General features: G+C 49.6%; 1 protein-coding gene across 1 annotated transcript in view; it reads left to right on the top strand.

Annotated features, from left to right (window-relative positions):
* Nucleotides 1-21,674, top strand: part of lrrk1 (leucine-rich repeat kinase 1) — a 404,527-nt gene that overhangs the window by 143,085 nt on the left and 239,768 nt on the right. Inside the window, 5 exon segments of the mRNA XM_085968973.1 lie at nucleotides 7,245-7,471; nucleotides 9,706-9,833; nucleotides 11,972-12,135; nucleotides 16,204-16,338; nucleotides 18,943-19,055. Coding sequence (XP_085825099.1) covers nucleotides 7,245-7,471; nucleotides 9,706-9,833; nucleotides 11,972-12,135; nucleotides 16,204-16,338; nucleotides 18,943-19,055 — 767 coding nt within the window.

Here is a 21,674-nt window from a genome sequence, read left to right as displayed (position 1 = left end):
AGGGATTCCATTATTTTTCCTAGCACCGATGTTAAGCTGACTGATCTATAATTCCCCGGATATGTTCTGTCTCCCTTCTTAAATATCGGTATTATGTTAGCTATCTGCCAGTTCTCTGGCACTACACCTTTTTCTAATGAATTATTAAATATGTGTAGTAATGCCTCTGCTACCTCTTCCCTAGATTCTTTTAAAATGCGTGGATGTAATCTGTCCGGACCAGGGGTTTTATCCTCTTTGAGTTTGATTAGTTTATTTAATCTATCTCTTTAATTTAAATGCATTTATTTCATTATTAATCTCATCATCCAATATCCTGTCCACCTGTTCTATCCCCCTGGTAAATACTGAAGCAAAGTAATTATTTAATATTTCTACCATCTCTCTATCGTTACCTGTGGTATTATCCTGTCCATCCCTTAGTGGCCCCATTCCCATCCTGACCTTCCTTTTTCTATTTATGTGCCTGTAAAATATTTGACTGTTTTGTTTGATGTTCCTTGATAATTTAATTTCATAGTTCCTCTTTGCCTTCCTTATTGTTGTTTTGACTTCGCTCTCAATCTCTTCATATTCTCCCTTATCATGCTCTCCCCTGCTGTCCATGTACTTAATTTATGCCTCGTTCCTTACCCTCAATTTTTCCCTTATGGCTTTATTCATCCATGGTGTCCCATTAGTGTTTAGTTCATTTTTTTTAGCGGAATATATTTTTCCTGGACTCTGTTGAACACCGTTTTAAATGTTTCCCATTGCTGTTCTACCTCATTGTTTGCCAATATTGTTGTCCATTTTATTTTCCCAAGTTCTATTCTCAGCCCCTCAAAATCAGCTTTTTTCCAATCTATTACCCTGGTCTTCGTCATACTTATGCCCTTCTCATTTATTATTTTAAAGTATATTATATTATGGTCACTATTGTCTAGATGTTCCCCTACTTTTACTTCTCTTATCTGTTCTGGTTCTATGGTTTTTACTCATTTCCCTAATTTGTTTGCATATTTCTTCCTCCACCTCCCTTCCACTATTAGGTGATCTGTAGACTAGCCCTATTATTGTGATTGATCCTTTATTATCTTTTATCTCTATCCACATGGATTCTATTTCTGTCTTGCTAATAGCTGTGTCACTTTTTTCTACTGCCGTTATGTTATCCTTAATAAGTACAGCTACTCCACCTCCCCTTTTTCCCTCTCTATCTTTTCTAACTATGTTATACCCTGCAATGTTTAATTCCCAGTCCCGATTTTTCTGTAGCCATGTCTCAGTAATCCCTACTATGTCTGGTTCCTCGCAACGCATGATTGCCTCCAGCTCCCCTGTTTTATTACAGACACTATGTGCACTGCTGTACAGATAGTTTAACTCATTTTTAATAGCTGCTCCTTTCGCTTTATTTTTAACCATCTTTTCACTCCTGTTCTATAACTCTATATATTCCCTGGCCATCAATGCCCTCCCTTACTTTATTCTTTCCTATGCTCTCCTTTCCTGTTTTGTTTATATTTAGGCTGGTTTCATTTCTTGTAGATCCCCCCCCCCCCGATTTTACTAATTTAAAGCCTTTGCCACCTCCCTATTTACCCTTTCCATTAGGACATGGGTCCCATCCCGGTTTAGATGGAGCCCGTCCCATCGGTACAGTTCCTGCCAGTGTCCCATGAAAAGGAACCCCTCTTTCCCACACCAACCCTTTAGCCATGTGTTAATTCTCCTGATCTATTTGTCTCCATGCCAATTTGCACATGGCTCGGGCAATAATCCAGAGATTATTACCCTCAAGGTCCTGCTTTTTAATTTCGCTCCTAACTCCTGATACTCCTTCAGCAGGACCTCCTCCCTGTTCCTACCTGTGTCGTCCAACATGGACTGCAACAACTGGATTTAACCCCTCCCTTTCCCAATTCCTCTCCAGCTACCTCGAGATATCCCTTACCCTGGCACCACACACTTTTTGGGATTCTCGTTCTTGGCTGCAGAGTAATTATCACCCTAATTATAGAATCCCCTATTGCTACCACATTTCTATTCTGCTGTCCCCCCACCCCCCACCACTGTACAGCCCTCTGAGCTATGATGCCTTGGTCTGCATTGTGGCTGTCCTCCCCACAGTCTTTCTCCTTGTCCTCACAGGTAACGAGTACATCGTACTTGTTGGACAAGACCAGTGTCTGCGGAACCTCCTTCTCAACCTCTCCTAAGTCCCCGCTACCTGTCCTGCTACCTGTCTCCCTATCAGTCACACCCTCCCCTTCCTGAACCTGTGCTTTCCTCTGGGGTGTGACTGTATTCTGGATAAATCAGTCCAGAAATTCCTCCCCTCCCTTATGTTTCGGAGTGAGCAACAGTGGTCCCAGCACCGATTCCTGTGGAACACCACTTCCCACCTTCTACCAGTCTGAGCAACTACCTTTAACCCTACTCTGTTTTCTGTTTTGTAGCCAGCCTGCTATCCATTCTGCTACTTGTTCCCTGACTCTGCATGGTCTGACCTTAGCCATGAGTCTACTATGTGGTACCTTATCAAAGGCCTTTTGAAAATCCAAATATATTACATCTACTACATTACCCTTATCTACTCTTTCTGTTACTTCTTCAAAGAATTCAATAAGGTTGGTCAAGCATGGCCTTCCCATTTGGAATCCGTGCGGACTACTCTTTATTATATTTTCAGTTTCTAGATGTTTTTCTATTATATCTTTCCTACCACCGACATTAAGCTAAGTAGTCTGAAGTTCCCTGGACTTGTTCTATCTCCCTTTTTAAATATAGGAATCACAATAGCTGTCCGCCTGCCCTCTGGCACTAATCTCTTTTCGATTTGTTATCTCTTCCCTAACTTCTTTAATATGTGTGGATGCAATCCATCTGGACCAGGGGTTTTATCCACTCTAAGTTTGATTAGTTTAGCAATTATTCCCCCCCACCCCCACCTTTCTATCTTATGCGCCATATAAACTTGCATTTATATAGCACATTTCATGACCTCAGGACAACCAATCATGTACTTTTGAAGCGGAGTCGTTGTTGTAATGTAGGAAACGCAGCAGCCAATTTGTGCACAGCAAGCTCCCACAAACAGCAATGCGATAATGACCAGATAATCTGTTTTGGTGATGTTGGTTGAGGGATAAATATTGGCCGATCCATCACACTTTGTATAAAACACTAACAAATCACAACTGAAGATTCTCAAAACAAATATATAAAAAAAAAGAGGAAAGTCAGTCATTTCCTGCTGGTTTTTCTGACCTTGAGTCCTTTACTTTCCTCAAGAGAGGAGCCAAGCAGCCGCTAATCTGGAGAAGCTTCTACCAGCAGTGGCAGGCAACCTTTAATTGACCTCATGATGTGCCTTTTTAGACCGCTGTGCCTGCCCAGTGGCCTTAAAGGGGCAGGCCAGGTGAGCTGCTAAAATTCAGCCCCTGATTTTAACCCAGGGTAGGGAAATCTAACAGAATTATCTGGATTTCTCTCCGTGAATGGTAGAAAATGTTTGTCATTGAATTATTAGCGACGCTCACTCACGGGGTGAAATCGCTCCTCCTGTCCTCATTTCAAATATTCGGACCTTTTTCTTATAAAAGATAATGGGGGAAAATTCAGTTGGTTTGTGCCTCCCTTTAGCGCCTTAAGAGGGCGCTAATGGAGCGCAAAGCAACTAGCGCCCGGGCGCGGCAATGTTTGCGCCGCTCGCGAAATTGACCAGACATTTTGCGGCGGCGCTAAACAATACCGCCCTGATCTCCTGCGCCCGCAGATCTTGACGTCAATCAAGCGTGCAACGCCCTTGTGGTGCCCTGGACTGGATATTGAGTGGTGCCCCCCTCCTTTCCGCCTGGTGCAAGCAACGACAGGGAGACTGGAACGTTTCCCAGTCGGTGAGGGGCTGGGGGGGCGCTATTTAAAGGCAGCCTCTTCCTGGCTTTTTCTGTGGTAGACATTTTTGCACCACTCGTTCTAACAGAGAGAGAGATTCTGAGAGAGAGAAGAAGAGACTTCTGCATAGAGTCAACACTGTGTGAAGTACTTCTGGCTACTGAGCATCACTTTTGTTTCTGACCTTCATTACTTCAATTACCAAGAGACTCTGGGGGCTGCACTGATTGGGGGTGTCGTCCTGCGCCTGCAGAATCGGAGGCCACAGAGACGCAGAGAGAGAGTGGCAATCGTGGCCAGACGGAGGAGGACCAACAGGCCTCTGTACAGGAGACCTTACCCTTTTCCAGGCACCGCATCAGCCAAGTGGTTGGCTCCTCGGGGACAAGGCTTATCCACTGTGCACCTGGCTGATGACACCGCTCCGTAACCCCATCACCCCTGCTGAGCTGCGGTACAACGAGAGCCATCTCGCCACCAGGAACATCGTTGAGCAGACGACCGGTGTGCTCAAGCAACGGTTCCGCTGTCTGGATCATTCTGGAGGAGCCCTGCAGTACTCGCCTGAGCGAGTCTCCCTCTTCATAGTTATGTGCTGCATGCTGCATAACCTGGCAATCCTCAGGACCCAGCCAATGCCACCAGGCCTTGGAGCACCACCAGAGGAGGAGGAGGAAGAGGAGGAGGATGATCATCAGCAGCACCAAGGCGGGAGGGAGGCCCACAATGTTGAAACTGGAAGGACTGTCCGTCAACAGCTGATAGCAAGCTGCTTCTAGGCCCCTGCTGAGGAAATGGCTTCTGCCATTGAGAACAACATGAATGAAACCAACCCGCAACCCCTAAGCCGGCCAAGGCAGCCATGATTCCAAAGACCAAACATGTACATTTTGAATACAAAAACTTATTTATTTTACAAACTCTGTGTGTCTCATTTCTTCATGACAAACTAATAGAAACAAACACAGTCATTAACATAATTGGTTCTCACAACCTGGAGATAATGTCCAAAACACTAAACCATAGTTTGAACACGAACCTCAGCCTTTAATAAAAAATTGACAAACATTTTGCCACACCTCCTACATTATGCCCTTCGAGGGTGATCTTCCCCCCTTCCCACCCTACTGCTCCTCTGTAATGGGACCCCAGTGGCTGCAGCAAGGCTGGTGGAAGGCTGCTGATTGTCACAACCTGAGACTGCAGATGCCCTTGAAGGATGCCCTCGACCAGCTCTGGGCCTGGAAGGCCCGGCTGCAGACTGCACCAACTCTGCATGGCCGGCAGCAGTCTGTCCTACAGGCAGTGGCAAGTGCAGTGGAGAAGTGACAGTGGTGGCAGCAGGAATGCTGTCATCTTGAGAGAGGACAGCAACTCCCTGCTCAACTGACACACTGCCACTCCCACGGGGCAGCACTTCAGCATCCGGAGCAATCTGCTGGAGCACAGATTGCTGGCCTGCTGCGGCGCGGTGAGAGCCCCGGGGAAATGTGTCCGAACCAGCGATGATGGCAGCAGTCAGTGCTTGCGTGGCCTCAATCTGAGACTGCATGAGAGCAGTCTGAGATGGGTTCATGGCAGCCAGTGACTGAATTGCAACACTAAGCTTTAGCGTGGCATCCGCCTGTGCTACAGCGAAGTGCTCCACACTCCTTGCCAGTGATTCAATGCATTCGGGCATCCTTCCCACTGCACCCATGAGCTGAGTGTGCATGTCCACCGCCTGGGTGTTCATTTCAGTGAGGACCCGCTCCTCCTCTGCGTCCAGTGCAGCAGGACTTGCTGGCCTACTCTCCCACCGGGGAGAAGGCCCCCGAGCTTCCCTACCCCCATCGCGTTGCTGCAGCCCGCTGGATCCTGGAGCTTCACCCTCATCAGACCCTTCCCCCCTGCTCCCCTCCAGGGAAGACGTGTTCCCAGTGTGGGCATGGGCTGCCTCGGGAGAGGGTGGCGCTAATGCTCCGGCTTCCTCTTCCTCCTTGCCTGCAGCTTCACTCTCACTGGCAGCTTGAGGGCCCGTCTCCTCAGCTGGTGAATCACCATCTGAAAGCAGGGAGGTACAAGAGCGGCTTTAGCGTGAGGGCGGGGGGCAGTAAGGGAGGAATGAGTGCAGCGATTTAGTAATTTGGATTGAAAGTGTCAAAGGCTGGTGTTGTGAGGGACAAGTGGAAGGAGAGAAGACAAAAAGGTGATGACCTTACCATTGCTGTCCAGAACGGGGTTGGCGTCTCCAGTGGCGACGGGACCAATCACCCGGCTTGCCACAATCCTGTGGACGCGTGCCTCAAGATCGCTGAGGGGTTGGAGCTGAGGCCGCCCTCCACCCGTCCATTGCTGCTGTCTCCTATTATGAGGTAGCTTGGCCTGCAAGAAATAGGACGGCGTCTGAGTAAATATACAGCCATGGTCTTGCCTGATGTGCCTCCCATAGGTGAATAGCTCTTCCTGTATGCAAGGTGTGGAATGTGCGTGTGTGTTTCATGAGAGGGCCATAGGAGTTGGATGAGTGTTGGTCATTGGGGTTTTACGACCCTCTGGGCCATAGAGTGAGGTTGAGATGGAGGGATGGAGAGGTATTAAAAAAAAGCCACTCACCCTGACGACCTGAGTGAGGTCGTTGAACTTTTTTTGACATTGAGTATGGGTCCTGGGCACCATGCTCCTGGAGGAGACGTTCTGAGCCACCTCCCTCCACACTCTTCTGTACTCGCACGGCAAAGGCCTCCTGCCACTCTCAGGGTAGAGTATAGATCTTCTGCGCTCTGAGTTAGCGCCTCGATCCTCAGCCTTTGCGTCTTAAGACAGGTGTGCAGTGCCTGATTTAGCGCTCCAATCACCTCCAGGGGCAATAAAAGCCAAGTTTGCAGTCGGAGGCGATAATTAGCGCCAGGCGCTAAACTTTGCGCACGGCCGATAATCGCGCCCCAAATGGGGTGATACTGAATTTTTCCCCCAATATTTCTGAAATTTATTTGAAGTACCAAAGTTCTGGCATGAATTACTTCAAAGATATGTTGGCACCCAGAATTTTGAAATGAAAGCGATAAGCTTATATACAATGACTGGGAGGGTCGGTAACCAGACGACACAGATATACGATCACTGGCAAAAGGACCAGAGGGGAGATGAGGAGAATTTCTTGACGCAGCGAGTTGTTGTGATCTGGAATGCGCTGCCTGAAAGGGCGGTGGGAGCAGATTCAACAGTAACTTTCAAAAGTGAATTGTATATACACAAGGAAAGATTTGCAGGGCTCTGGGGAAGGAGCAGGGTGAGTGGAACTAATTGGAGAGCTCTTTCAAAGATGGGCCGAATGGCCTCCTTCTGTGTTGTAAGGTTCTATGATTCTTGTGTTTGAACTACAGGCCCTGTCACTGAAATGGTCTTGCCTGAGGCTGCCTTGGTTGGAGTTAGACTGGTTCATCGATGTGTCCAATCAAATAACTGAACTCGATCTGTGTAGGAACAGCCTCACTTTCCTTCCTTCGGTTATTCCTTGGGGATTAGTGCATGTGAAGAAACTCAACTTGTCTGCAAACCAGCTGAAGGACTTGCCCAATGCAACCTCATCAGAAGAAATTCTCTGCACGGGGTAAGTGACAAAGCAAAGGCATTGATTGAGGGGCCCTGCTCGTTCTAACTGGTACTGAGTGTGTTGGACAATGAACAGGGGAAAACAAATCCAGTTAAACCAGTAACTGTAAAAGCTGCAGGTGCTGGAAATCTGAAAGGAAAACAGAAAATGCTGGAAACACGCAGCAGGTCAGGCAGCATTTGTGGAGAGAGGAGAGGAGGAAAGGAGATCGAAAAACATTCCGCACCACTGTTCCCTCTAAGCTGCGCTTTGTTCTGCGGGGCCTCTTTATTTCAGTGCGTGGTCCCTTTAAATTTCTGCACATGCGCGGTATTTCCAATAGAAAAGCTCGCGCGCGGCCTGCGCGGGACCTTGCAGATTATTGCACGGCTGCGCACGCGCGCAGTTTACAGGGAACCTTGGCCCGCACCTGATACGTAAAGCTGATTGCTCCCTCCTCAGACACTGACTGACCTGCTGAGTGTTTCCAGCATTTTCTGTTTGCACTTATAGCTACCGTTGCATGAAGACGATTCCAAACCTTTCAATGATACCATGTTGCACAGTTTAATGGTTTAAACACCAATCTCTTGAAATGATGCAGATACTAGGGTAGGACACTCAAGGGTAAACGGGTTCAAGTGAGCCAAACCCAGCCACAGTTCTTGGGTTTAGCAAATGGTATGTTGGCCTTTATTACAAGAGGATTTGAGTATAAGAGTAAGTGGCGGAGGGTGTCGGGTGTAGGTGGGAAGAGACTGGACAAGAGCATTTGAGTACAAGAGTAAAGGGCCTAGAAATTGAGTTTGCCTCCGCCAGGGCTGTAGCGCCCGAAATTTAGCGCCAGCGTTAATTGCCGCTGCGCCCGCCAAAAATTCAGCTGCGCCGCGCCCAGACGGCTGCGGGCGCTAATGGAGGGTGTCAGCGCCTCGCAATGGGCGCTGAATGCAGGATTGCGGCGCTAATCCCCCGCTGCGGCACCCGATGCGGTGCGGCAGGCTGGGGTACTGCAGGCCTCCTCCTTCTGTTAAGGAGGAGCTGCCTGCAGCCGACCGCTGGCCGGTGGAATCGCACGAAAAATGAGCCCGGCACCTCGGAGAAGTGCCGGGCTCGAGGCCCACACACATCTGTGCCGCGGGGGGGTGGTGGTGGAGGAGTCCGGGGAGGGAGGTGCGGGCAGGCGGCCGCCGGGAAAGCGGCCGGCCGCCGCGCCACCTTAATGCGCCGGCGCTAAGTCCAGCAAGAAACTTTTGAAAAATCGTTGGTTGCGGCTGCCACGGGCGAGGCGGCCGCAACTGAATTTCGGCGTCCGGCCGCGTTACTATGGCAACCGGGACGCTGCGCACACTGATGACGTCATCGGTGCCGGCGCAGCGCTACCGGCTAACGCCGATGGTAGGGCCCAAATCAATTTCCGAAGCGGCTATAATTCCGGCGCAAGGCCCTCTAGCGCCTCTAATTGGGCGCTAACCCCACTCAATTTCTAGGCCAAGATGTCTTACTGCAGTTACCTAGGGCCCTGGTGAGACCACACCTGGAGTATTGTGTACAGTTTCGGTCTCCTTATCTAAGGAAGGATATACTTACCATAGAGGGAGTGCAACAAAGGTTCACCAGACTGATTCCTGGGATGGGGGGATTGTCCTATGAGGAGAGATTGAGTAGACTAGGCCGATATTCTCTGGACTTTAGAAGAATGATAGGTGATCTCATTGAAACATATAAAATTCTGACAGGCTTGACAGGGTAGATGCAGGGAGGATGTTCCCCCTGGCTGGGGAGTCTAGAACCAGGGGTCACAGTCTCAGAATAAGGGGTCGGCCATTTAGGACTGAGATGAGGAGAAATTTCTTCACTCAGAGGGCGGTGAATCTTTGGAATTCTCTACCCCAGAGGGCTGTGGAGGCTCAGTCGTTGAGTATATTCAAGACAGAGAGCGACAGATTTTTGAATATTAAGGGAATCAAGGGATATGGGGATAGTGCAGGAAGGTGGAGCTGAGGTAGAAGATCAGCCATGATCTTATTGAATGGCGGAGCCTTCTTGAGGGAATGTCCTACTCCTGCTCTTATTTCTTATGTTTCTGTATTGAACATAAATTAATCTCTGAACCCAATTCAAACTTAGAATCAGCACAGACAAAACTCTCAGACCTGGGACTCTTTGGAATTAAACATTACGCGCAGAGTTAGAGGCAGTAGTGCGGTTGGTATCAACAATTGAACTAACTGGATTATGTTACACTGCTTCAGAATACTGGAGATTGATGTGTCCAGGAACCAACTGAGCTGCTTGCCCACCGGCTTCTTACATCTCCCAAAGCTTCAGAAACTCACAGCTTTCACCAATTTACTCAACAAGTTATTTGATGAGGAAAAAGGTACGGCAATCTTAATCTGATAAAATATCCCACGTTGTTTTCTCTTTACACTGCATAAACTTGAGGTCATCCAAAACTCGGCTGCCCGTGTCCGAACTCCCACCAAGTCCCGCTCACCCATCACCCCTGTGCTCACTGACCTACATTGACTCCGGTTAAACAGCGCCTCGATTTAAACATTCTTATCCTTGTTTTCAAATCGTTCCATGGCCTCGCCCCTCCCTATCTCTGTAACCTCCTCCAGCCACACAACCCCCCGAGATATCTGCGCTCCTCTAACTCTGCCCTCTTGAGCATCCCTGATTATAATCGCTCCACCATTGGTGGCCGTGCCTTCTGTTGCCTGGGCCCTAAGCTCTGGAATTCCCTCCCTAAACCTCTCCGCCTCGCTACCTCTCTCTCCTCCTTTAAGACGCTCCTTAAAACCGACCTCTTTGACCAAACTTTCGGTCGCTTGCCCTAATTTATCCTTATGTGGCTCGGTGTCAAAATTTTTGTCTTTCAGTACTCCTGTGAAGCACCTTGGGATGTTTTACTATGTTAAAGGTGCTATATAAATACAAGTTGTTGTTGTTGTTACACTGTCTGTCAGTTAAATGTTCGATTCTTGTGTGACCGGTCAGTTAAATGTTCGATTCCTGTGTGACCGGTCAGTTAAATGTTCGATTCCTGTGTGACCGGTCAGTTAAATGTTCGATTCCTGTGTGACCGGTCAGTTAAATGTTCGATTCCTGTGTGACCTGTCAGTTAAATGTTCGATTCCTGTGTGACCGGTCAGTTAAATGTTCGATTCCTGTGTGACCGGTCAGTTAAACGCTCGATTCCAGTGTGACCGGTCAGTTAAATGTTCGATTCCTGTGTGACCGGTCAGTTAAATGTTCGATTCCAGTGTGACCGGTCAGTTAAACGCTCGATTCCTGTGTGACCGGTCAGTTAAATGCTCGATTCCAGTGTGACCGGTCAGTTAAATGCTCGATTCCAGTGTGACCGGTCAGTTAAATGTTCGATTCCTGTGTGACCGGTCAGTTAAATGTTCGATTCCTGTGTGACCGGTCAGTTAAATGTTCGATTCCAGTGTGACCGGTCAGTTAAACGCTCGATTCCTGTGTGACCGGTCAGTTAAATGTTCGATTCCAGTGTGACCGGTCAGTTAAATGCTCGATTCCAGTGTGACCGGTCAGTTAAACGCTCGATTCCTGTGTGACCGGTCAGTTAAACGCTCGATCCCTGTGTGACCGGTCAGTTAAATGTTCGATTCCAGTGTGACCGGTCAGTTAAACGCTCGATTCCTGTGTGACCGGTCAGTTAAACGCTCGATTCCTGTGTGACCGGTCAGTTAAACGCTCGATTCCGGTGTGACCGGTCAGTTAAATGTTCGATTCCAGTGTGACCGGTCAGTTAAACGCTCGATTCCTGTGTGACCGGTCAGTTAAATGCTCGATTCCAGTGTGACCGGTCAGTTAAATGTTCGATTCCTGTGTGACCGGTCAGTTAAATGCTCGATTCCTGTGTGACCGGTCAGTTAAATGCTCGATTCCTGTGTGACCGGTCAGTTAAATGCTCGATTCCTGTGTGACCGGTCAGTTAAATGCTCGATTCCTGTGTGACCGGTCAGTTAAATGCTCGATTCCTGTGTGACCGGTCAGTTAAACGCTCGATTCCTGTGTGACCGGTCAGTTAAATGCTCGATTCCTGTGTGACCGGTCAGTTAAACGCTCGATTCCTGTGTGACCGGTCAGTTAAATGCTCGATTCCTGTGTGACCGGTCAGTTAAATGCTCGATTCCTGTGTGACCGGTCAGTTAAATGCTCGATTCCTGTGTGACCGGTCAGTTAAATGCTCGATTCCAGTGTGACCGGTCAGTTAAATGCTCGATTCCTGTGTGACCGGTCAGTTAAATGCTCGATTCCTGTGTGACCGGTCAGTTAAATGCTCGATTCCAGTGTGACCGGTCAGTTAAATGTTCGATTCCTGTGTGACCGGTCAGTTAAATGCTCGATTCCTGTGTGACCGGTCAGTTAAATGCTCGATTCCTGTGTGACCGGTCAGTTAAATGCTCGATTCCAGTGTGACCGGTCAGTTAAATGTTCGATTCCTGCGTGACCGGTCAGTTAAATGTTCGATTCCTTTACCTCCAGCAACAAACTGGATTGGATTGCGGAAACTGCAGGAGCTTGATGTTTCTGACAATAGACTGGAGCTTTTGCCCACAATCTTCCTGCACTGTTTCAAGTCCCTCAGCAGCCTGAAAGTCTCTCGGAATACACTCAAGTACTTTCCTGACGCTTGGGCCTGTCCTTTGGTGAGTACAGTTTTACAGAACTAATGAAGGATTAATTTAAACTGAACGAAAGGTTGAAAGAAGTTTAAATCAATATGCTATGGGAAGAGGTGACTGTACCCGAACCAGATCTCAAACAGACTGAGAGGACATGATCCAGGCATTTTAGATCATGAAGAGAATTTCTGTGATGAACTGGGAAAGGGAACTGGAGGCTGCTCTTTAAAGTAAGGAACTAACTGTAACCAAATTTCACACTTAGAATAGGCTGTTACCCAGCAGAGTGGAAGCATTTGAAAATAGATCCCCAATTCAACAGAGGGTAGGGGTGATGTGGGTTTGGGGAAGGGCAGAATGAGTAGAAAATGTTCTTGGCATATGATGGGGCACACAAGACAGGCCAAAGACTGTCTCTGTCCTTCACTTGGGTGCCCATCACTGCCCTAGGAACGGCTCTAAGCTCGCTAGATTCTGGGGAAGCCACGGTACTAAGCACAACCATGAGAATTTGCATCAGAACAGCATGCTGGGCTGTGAGACACTCGCTCCCCTGGTCCTGCCGTCTATCAATTCCCAGGCCCTGCGCTACTTCACCACATCATTTCTCCCCATGTCTCGGTGCTCCTGGTACCAGACTTCCTCCATTGGAGGGCCACTTTAGTATTGTTAAGGAGGTATCGGTATTCGTGGTTTTATTGATTTCTGCCCCTACTGTGTCATTCTTTTGAATCTTGACCCCTTTCAGCTCTGCACTCCTCACAAACACAAATCGGGCAGTTGTGAGCCTGTCGTAATCTTGAAGAGTTTACTCAATAAAACGATGAAAACCCTCCAAACAGGCTGAAGTAAACAAAGAAATTCCAAAGACCGGGAAATCCAGAGAGACTCAGCAAGTCAGTGGGGCTTTGTGGTCCTTTTGGTCAGAGTTTCCTCCCCCCGCCCCCAATATACTGGACCCAGACTCTACCATATTAAAGAAAGACTGACTTGATTTATATAGATCCTTTCACGACCTCAGGATGTCCCAAAGCGCTTCACAGCCAATGAACTACTGTTGAAGTGTTATAATGTAGGAAACGTGACAGCTATTTTTAACACAGCAAGATCCCACAAATGGCAATTGGATAATGAGAAGACAGTCTGCTTTAGGTGTTGGTTCAGGGATAAATATTGGCCAGGACACTGGAGAGAACTCCTTTGCTCTCTTCAAATCTGAAGTTTGTGTCTAAACCTTTGGAGTCAGAACAAAGTAAGAGTCCAGATAGAGATCCAGCTTGTACCTCTTGTACACCTGTTCCCATGGCGATAGTTCCAGCTCTACACTGCACAGGTTTCAGAACACGTCCATAACTATAGTGGCAGCAATCTGTTTAAGGGCTGCAAGATCTCAACCCTCAAATGTCGAGTTCTATCTGAAGGTCTAAATTCTCCAGAAACCATGTTGTACTGATTTTTCTGGACTCACCTTCGTGGAAATGGGTAAATTCGTTTTACAATGAACAGTGTGTGTTGGAAAGCATTAGGTTTACAAGTGAGGCGGAGCCCGAATTAAATCATCTCCACTTTACCACCAATGGACTCAGGTTATGGGCTGGTCAGGGATAACCTGCAGCAAAAATAATCGGCTGGGGATGAAGGATGGGGATAGAAGGTGGGGCATTACAGGACTCTGTCCTCGTTACTAGGCTCTGTCCTCGTTACAAGACTGTCCTCGTTACAAGGTTCTGTCCTCGTTACAGGACTCTGTGCCCGTTACAGGACTCTGTGCCCGTTACAGGACTCTGTCCTCGTTACAAGGCTCTGTCCTCGTTACAGGACTCTGTCCTCGTTACAGGACTCTGTCCTCGTCACTAGGCTCTGTCCTCGTTACAAGGCTCTGTCCTCGTTACAAGGCTCTGTCCTCGTTACAAGGCTCTGTCCTCATTACAAGACTGTCCTCGTTACTAGGCTCTGTCCTCGTTACAGGACTCTGTCCTTGTTACAAGGCTCTGTCCTCGTTACAAGACTCTGTCCTCGTTACAAGGCTCTGTCCTCGTTACAAGGCTCTGTCCTCATTACTAGGCTCTGTCCTCGTTACAAGGCTCTGTCCTCATTACAGGACTCTGTCCTCGTTACTAGGCTCTGTCCTCGTTACAAGGCTCTGTCCTCATTACAGGACTCTGTCCTCATTACTAGGCTCTGTCCTCGTTACAAGGCTCTGTCCTCATTACAGGACTCTGTCCTCGTTACTAGGTTCTGTCCTCATTACAGGACTCTGTCCTCGTTACAGGACTCTGTCCTCATTACAGGACTCTGTCCTCGTTACAAGACTCTGTCCTCGTTACAAGGCTCTGTCCTCGTTACAAGGCTCTGTCCTCATTACAAGGCTCTGTCCTCATTACAAGACTGTCCTCGTTACAAGGCTCTGTCCTCGTTACAAGACTCTGTCCTCGTTACTAGGCTCTGTCCTCGTTACAAGGCTCTGTCCTCGTTACTAGGCTCTGTCCTCGTTACAAGGCTCTGTCCTCGTTACAAGGCTCTGTCCTCATTACAAGACTGTCCTCGTTACAAGGCTCTGTCCTCGTTACAGGACTCTGTCCTCGTTACAAGGCTCTGTCCTCGTTACAGGACTCTGTCCTCGTTACAAGGCTCTGTCCTCGTTACAGGACTCTGTCCTCGTTACAGGACTCTGTCCTCGTTACAAGGCTCTCTGCCCGTTACAAGGCTCTGTCCTCGTTACAGGACTCTGTCCTCGTTACAAGACTCTGTCCTCGTTACAAGACTCTGTCCTCGTTACAGGACTCTGTGCCCGTTACAAGGCTCTGTCCTCATTACAGGACTCTGTCCTCGTTACAAGACTCTGTCCTCGTTACAAGGCTCTGTTCTCGTTACAGGACTCTGTCCTCGTTACAAGACTCTGTCCTCGTTACAAGGCTCTGTCCTCGTTACAAGACTCTGTCCTCGTTACAAGACTCTGTCCTCGTTACAAGACTCTGTCCTCGTTACAAGACTCTGTCCTCATTACTAGGCTCTGTCCTCGTTACAAGGCTCTGTCCTCGTTACTAGGCTCTGTCCTCGTTACAAGACTCTGTCCTCGTTACAAGACTCTGTCCTCGTTACAAGACTCTGTCCTCGTTACAAGACTCTGTCCTCGTTACTAGGCTCTGTCCTCGTTACAAGGCTCTGTCCTCGTTACTAGGCTCTGTCCTCGTTACAAGGCTCTGTCCTCGTTACAAGGCTCTGTCCTCATTACAAGACTGTCCTCGTTACAAGGCTCTGTCCTCGTTACAGGACTCTGTCCTCGTTACAAGGCTCTGTCCTCGTTACAGGACTCTGTCCTCGTTACAAGGCTCTGTCCTCGTTACAGGACTCTGTCCTCGTTACAGGACTCTGTCCTCGTTACAAGGCTCTCTGCCCGTTACAAGGCTCTGTCCTCGTTACAGGACTCTGTCCTCGTTACAAGACTCTGTCCTCGTTACAAGACTCTGTCCTCGTTACAGGACTCTGTGCCCGTTACAAGGCTCTGTCCTCATTACAGGACTCTGTCCTCGTTACAAGACTCTGTCCTCGTTACAAGGCTCTGTTCTCGTTACAGGACTCTGTCCTCGTTACAAGACTCTGTCCTCGTTACAAGGCTCTGTCCTCGTTACAAGACTCTGTCCTCGTTACAAGACTCTGTCCTCGTTACAAGACTCTGTCCTCGTTACAAGACTCTGTCCTCATTACTAGGCTCTGTCCTCGTTACAAGGCTCTGTCCTCGTTACAAGACTCTGTCCTCGTTACAAGACTCTGTCCTCGTTACAAGACTCTGTCCTCGTTACAAGACTCTGTCCTCGTTACAAGGCTCTGTCCTCGTTATATAGATGGTGACCAGCTAACAGGATGATGTCACGTGTAAACAATAACAGGATGACTTTCACTTACAATTTTCCAATGGATTGATATCATCACTTGTATTGTTTTTGGCAAAACAAGAACAGTTTACCTTTGAATAAAAACAGTGCCCCTCTGACGTTTTATATAATAAATAATCACATTTCACATCTACCTCCCAACAAAATGACTAAAGCTAATAAATAAATGGTTAAAATGCAAATTCTTTATTTCTAGAAATTTTGTAACGTTTCTGGAAATTTGCTGGAATCCCTCCCGAACATATGTGTCTTCTGGAAAAATTATCTTAAAGAAGCAAATTTTTCTGACAATTTACTGAAGGAAGTGCCACCAAACATCTTTGAGCTTCAGGTATTTGTGCACAATTTCAGGATTAGTTTTCTAAAGCAGAATATAATCATTCCTTGCAATCGACTGAATGGTGGAAAAATATTCACACTGGGAATTTCCATAGGGTTTCTCCCGATCGCTCTTGCAACTTGGATGGAAATGCCACTTACATGTCTATCTTATGATCTTCATGACTTGGATGAAGGAATAGAGAGTTGTGTATTAAAGTTTGCTGACGACACTAAGTTAGGAGGCTCAGTAGGTTGTGCAGATGCGAGCAGGAAGTTACAAAGTGAGCAAGTGATGCTTCAGTTTCACGGAGCCTTGGTCAGACCCCGTCTGGAGTCACTGTGTTCAGTCCTGGGCCCCGCACCTCAGGAAGGATACGTTGGCCCTGGAGAGGGTGCAGAGCAGATTCACAATGTGTGGAAATCTGGAACTCTCTGGCCCCCTCAAAAGGCTGTGGATGCTGGGGGTCACTCGGAGCTTTCAGGGCTGAGAGGGATGGATTTTTGTTGGGTAAGGGTATCGAGGGATATGGAGCAAATGTGGGTAAATTGAGTTAAGGTACAGATCAGTCATGATCGAATTTACTGGCGGAGCAGGTCCAAGGGGCTGAATCCTGTTCCTGGGTAATCTTCCTCCAAAGTTATAAGAGCCGATTATGAGGATCCCCAAGGAAAGCCTGCCGCTGGTGTATATCATGTACTTCCTTATACGGGTAGCACTCTAACCCTCCCCTGTTATGTTTCTTCCTTCATGCTATTTCTGACACACTTAAACTCACCAATTATTATACTTGCCTCTGATGGAGTTCTCCGAGCAGAGCAGTAGATGGCGCTCTCCTCCTGCTCCACTCCCTCGCTCTGTGTCTCTGTCAGTGTCCCAACACACTCTCTCCCTGCACACACCAGCCTGACTCCCTCCTCCTGCTCCACTCCCTCGCTCTGTGTCTCTGTCAGTGTCCCAACACACTCTCTCCCTGCACACGTCAGCCTGACTCCCTCCTCCTGCTCCACTCCCTTGCTCTGTGTCTCTGTCAGTGTCCCAACACACTCTCTCCCTGCACACGTCAGCCTGACTCCCTCCTCCTGCTCCACTCCCTCGCTCTGTGTCTCTGTCAGTGTCCCAACACACTCTCTCCCTGCACACGTCAGCCTGACTCCCTCCTCCTGCTCCACTCCCTTGCTCTGTGTCTCTGTCAGTGTCCCAACACACTCTCTCCCTGCACACGTCAGCCTGACTCCCTCCTCCTGCTCCACTCCCTCGCTCGGTGTCTCTGTCAATGTCCCAACACACTCTCTCCCTGCACACACCAGCCTGACTCCCTCCTCCTGCTCCACTCCCTCGCTCTGTGTCTCTGTCAGTGTCCCAACACACTCTCTCCCTGCACACATCAGCCTGACTCCCTCCTCCTGCTCCACTCCCTCGCTCTGTGTCTCTGTCAGTGTCCCAACACACTCTCCCTGCACACACCAGCCTGACTCCCTCCTCCTGCTCCACTCCCTCGCTCGGTGTCTCTGTCAGTGTCCCAACACACTCTCTCCCTGCACACACCAGCCTGACTCCCTCCTCCTGCTCCACTCCCTCGCTCGGTGTCTCTGTCAGTGTCCCAACACACTCTCTCCCTGCACACACCAGCCTGACTCCCTCCTCCTGCTCCACTCCCTCGCTCTGTGTCTCTGTCAATGTCCCAACACACTCTCTCCCTGCACACGTCAGCCTGACTCCCTCCTCCTGCTCCACTCCCTCGCTCTGTCTCTCTGTCAGTGTCCGAACACACTCTCTCCCTGCACACATCAGCCTGACTCCCTCCTCCTGCTCCACTCCCTCGCTCTGTGTCTCTGTCAGTGTCCCAACACACTCTCTCCCTGCACACGTCAGCCTGACTCCCTCCTCCTGCTCCACTCCCTCGCTCTGTGTCTCTGTCAGTGTCCCAACACACTCTCTCCCTGCACACGTCAGCCTGACTCCCTCCTCCTGCTCCACTCCCTCGCTCTGTGTCTCTGTCAGTGTCCCAACACACTCTCTCCCTGAACACACCAGCCTGACTCCCTCCTCCTGCTCCACTCCCTCGCTCCGTGTCTCTGTCAATGTCCCAACACACGCTCTCCCTGCACACATCAGCCTGACTCCCTCCTCCTGCTCCACTCCCTCGCTCTGTGTCTCTGTCAATGTCCCAACACACGCTCTCCCTGCACACATCAGCCTGACTCCCTCCTGCTGCTCCACTCCCTCGCTCTGTGTCTCTGTCAGTGTCCCAACACACTCTCCCTGCACACACCAGCCTGACTCCCTCCTCCTGCTCCACTCCCTCGCTCTGTCTCTCTGTCAGTGTCCCAACACACTCTCTCCCTGCACACATCAGCCTGACTCCCTCCTGCTCCACTCCCTCACTCTGTGTCTCTGTCAGTGTCCCAACACACTCTCTCCCTGCACACGTCAGCCTGACTCCCTCCTCCTGCTCCGGCTCCTTGGCCCCAGTCTCCCTGTGCGCGGTCTCAGCACATCACTCCGATATTACGGGCAATGTTGCTGTTTAGGTTTGGTGAATGTTTTGGTGTTAACCTTTGCTGCGATCTTGAACCAAAACAATATCACAAACTGTGCTTTATCTTGTCACAGGCCCTGAACTCCCTGAAGTTGTCTGGCAATCAGTTGCAGTCACTTCCCTCAGTGGACAGGTGGCAATGCTCGAGCCTCAAATCACTCGATCTCTCTCGAAATCAGCTCGGAAAGTAAGTACTGCCCAATAACATATGTAAAATTGAAGAAGCTCATGTTCGTGTTGATGTGTTCAGCTTCACATTAAGCACAGTGGGGCAGGAATTCCAGGAGCCCGGGTCTGCTGGGAGTGGGGTGAGGATGGGATCTCCCACTGTCAACTGTGCAAGACATCAGCCGGAATTTTCCCAGTCCCGTGTGAGTGGGTTTGGGGGCGGGTCAGCAGTAAAAATCGCCGAAATTGCCAGCGCGCCGGGAACCCGCCATCATCCCGCTGACTTCCGCATTTAACTCGGGTGCGTTTCCCAGCGCGCCACGAACACGCTCGGCAGAGGCGGGAGACCTCATTGACGTAATTAAATGCTTGTTGAGAGACCCTTAAGTGGCATCTGAACAGCAGGTTTTGGCTTTAATGTCTTAAGCACAGGATTCACGCAGCTCGAGAACCTCGCCTGTGAAGGGGAGGCGGACGTTCAGTGGCCAATGTGCGAGTGCATTAATTGGGAACTTTGATAAACACTTCAATGCTCCCACATTACAGCTGCTCACTTGGCTAATGGAAAGGCTGTTGCTGACTCCATTTTGTGCTGAGATTTAGCTGTCAGCAGTAACCTCGGAAACCACTCTCACCGCATTGCTAGTCATTCTCACTACTTTGGAGGATTGTGCCTACGATCTTCACTTTACCTGCCATCTGGGTGCCGCTTATGCTGTCTCACCTTGGACCTCAGAATCAGACCAAGATGAGCGCCAACACCAACAACACCAGCCACACCAGCAGCCTTCTCCTCAATGACCTGATGCTCCACAGGAGAGAGGGGGTCAGCACAGGGCTGCACTGCACCGGAGGCGATACCCCCAACACAGGGTGTACAGACAGAGAATGAGCTTCCTGGACATGACTGTGCTTCAGGAGGCTCAGGCTATCACGTCAGGTTGTCACAGACATCTGTAACTTGCTGGAACATGACCTGCTGCCCAGAGGACCTGGAGGACACACCTTACCAGTGGCTGTCAAAGTCACCACCGCCCTCAACTTCTTCACCTCAGGCGCCTTCCAGGGATCTGCAGCAGACATTTGCAGGATCTCGCCCACAGATGCATCACCCAGGTGACCGATGCCATGTTTGACAAGTCAGCCAATTATGTAGTCTTTGCCACTGATGAAGCCAGCGTTACTGAGCGGGTGCTCGGCTTTGTGGCTCTGGCTGGCTTCCCACAGGTGCAGGGTGTCATTAACTGCACACATGTGGCCATCAGGGCTCCCCCTCATCACCCAGGAGTGTTTGTGAACCGCAAGGGCTTCCACTCCCTCAATGTGCAGCTCATCAGCAACCATAAAAGGATCAACATGCATGTATGCGCCAGATTCCCTGGCAGCTGTTATGACTCTTTCGTCCTGCGCCAGTCCACCCTCCCTCAGCTCTTCGCTCCTCCGAACAGACTTACCGACTGGCTGCTTGGAGACAAGAGCTATCCACTGAAGACATGGCTGATGGCACCCTTGAGGGGGCCAAGTACTGAGGCTCAGGAGAGTTATATGTGGGGGGAGGATCCCGGTGGAGGGAAATCTAGAATGCTAAAGAGAAAAGACAGGCAGCGACGGCAGGCAGCGAGAGGCGGGACCTGTGGGAGACTCGGCAGCGAGGTACTTAAGGCGGCAGCGGGGCCAGGAGAGGCCTCAGAGCAGCGGCGGCAGGCAGCGAGAGGCGGGACCTGTGGGAGACTCGGCGGCGAGGTACAAAAGCGGCAGCGGGGCCAGGAGAGGCATACCAAACTCCAGTCTGCGAGCTCAGAAGTTGCAGAGAGGTAAAAAGTAATCGGGGTGTGACGTCACCAGGGAGCAGGTAAGTGATTGGTTGGTGAGTATTTCTCTCTTTTCATTACAAGCTTGATTTCTGTGGTGTTAAATTTCTAGGGGCTCTGTGTTGTAGTGAGGACAGTTGGTAAATAAAGCGCCCTAGAGTATACCTGTAACTGGGGTATTGAATAAATTTTTAGATTAATTAAAGGAGTAAGTCATGGCAGGAGAGCTCAGACCCGTGTTCTGCTCCTCTTGCTCCATGTGGGAAATCAGGGACGCTGCCAGTGTCCCTGGCGACCATGTGTGCGGGAAATGCATCCAGCTGCAGCTACTTGTAGACCGCATTGTGGCGCTCGAGCTGCGGGTGGATGAGTTTTGGAGCATGCGCGATGCTGAGAGGGTCGTGGATAGCACGTTTAGCGAGTTGTTCACGCCTCAGGGTAGGGCTGCACAGGGGGTGACCATCAGGCGGAGCAACAGAGGCAGGCAGGAAGTGCAGGGACCCCCTGCGGACATCCCCCTTTCAAACAGGTATACCAAGTTGGATACTGTTGAGGGGGATGACTCACCAGGGGAAGGCAGCAGCAGCCAGCTTCCTGGCACCAGGGACGCTTCTGCTGCTCAGAAAGGGAGGAAAAAGAGTGGGAGAGCAATAGTGGTAGGGGATTCTATCGTAAGGGGAACAGATAGGCATTTCTGTGGCCGCAAACGTGACTCCAGGATGGTCTGTTGCCTCCCTGGGGCCAGGGTCATGGATGTCACTGTGCGGCTACAGGGCATTCTTCAGGGGGAGGGTGAGCAGGCAGAGGTCATGGTCCACATTGGGACC

Source organism: Somniosus microcephalus, chromosome 27 (assembly GCF_052327205.1).
Source record: "Somniosus microcephalus isolate GS21.2 chromosome 27, FLI_Smic_1.0, whole genome shotgun sequence".
Taxonomy (NCBI): Eukaryota; Metazoa; Chordata; class Chondrichthyes; order Squaliformes; family Somniosidae; genus Somniosus; species Somniosus microcephalus.
Note: the sequence above shows the minus strand (reverse complement) of the source record. Positions and strands in the feature narration are given on the sequence as shown.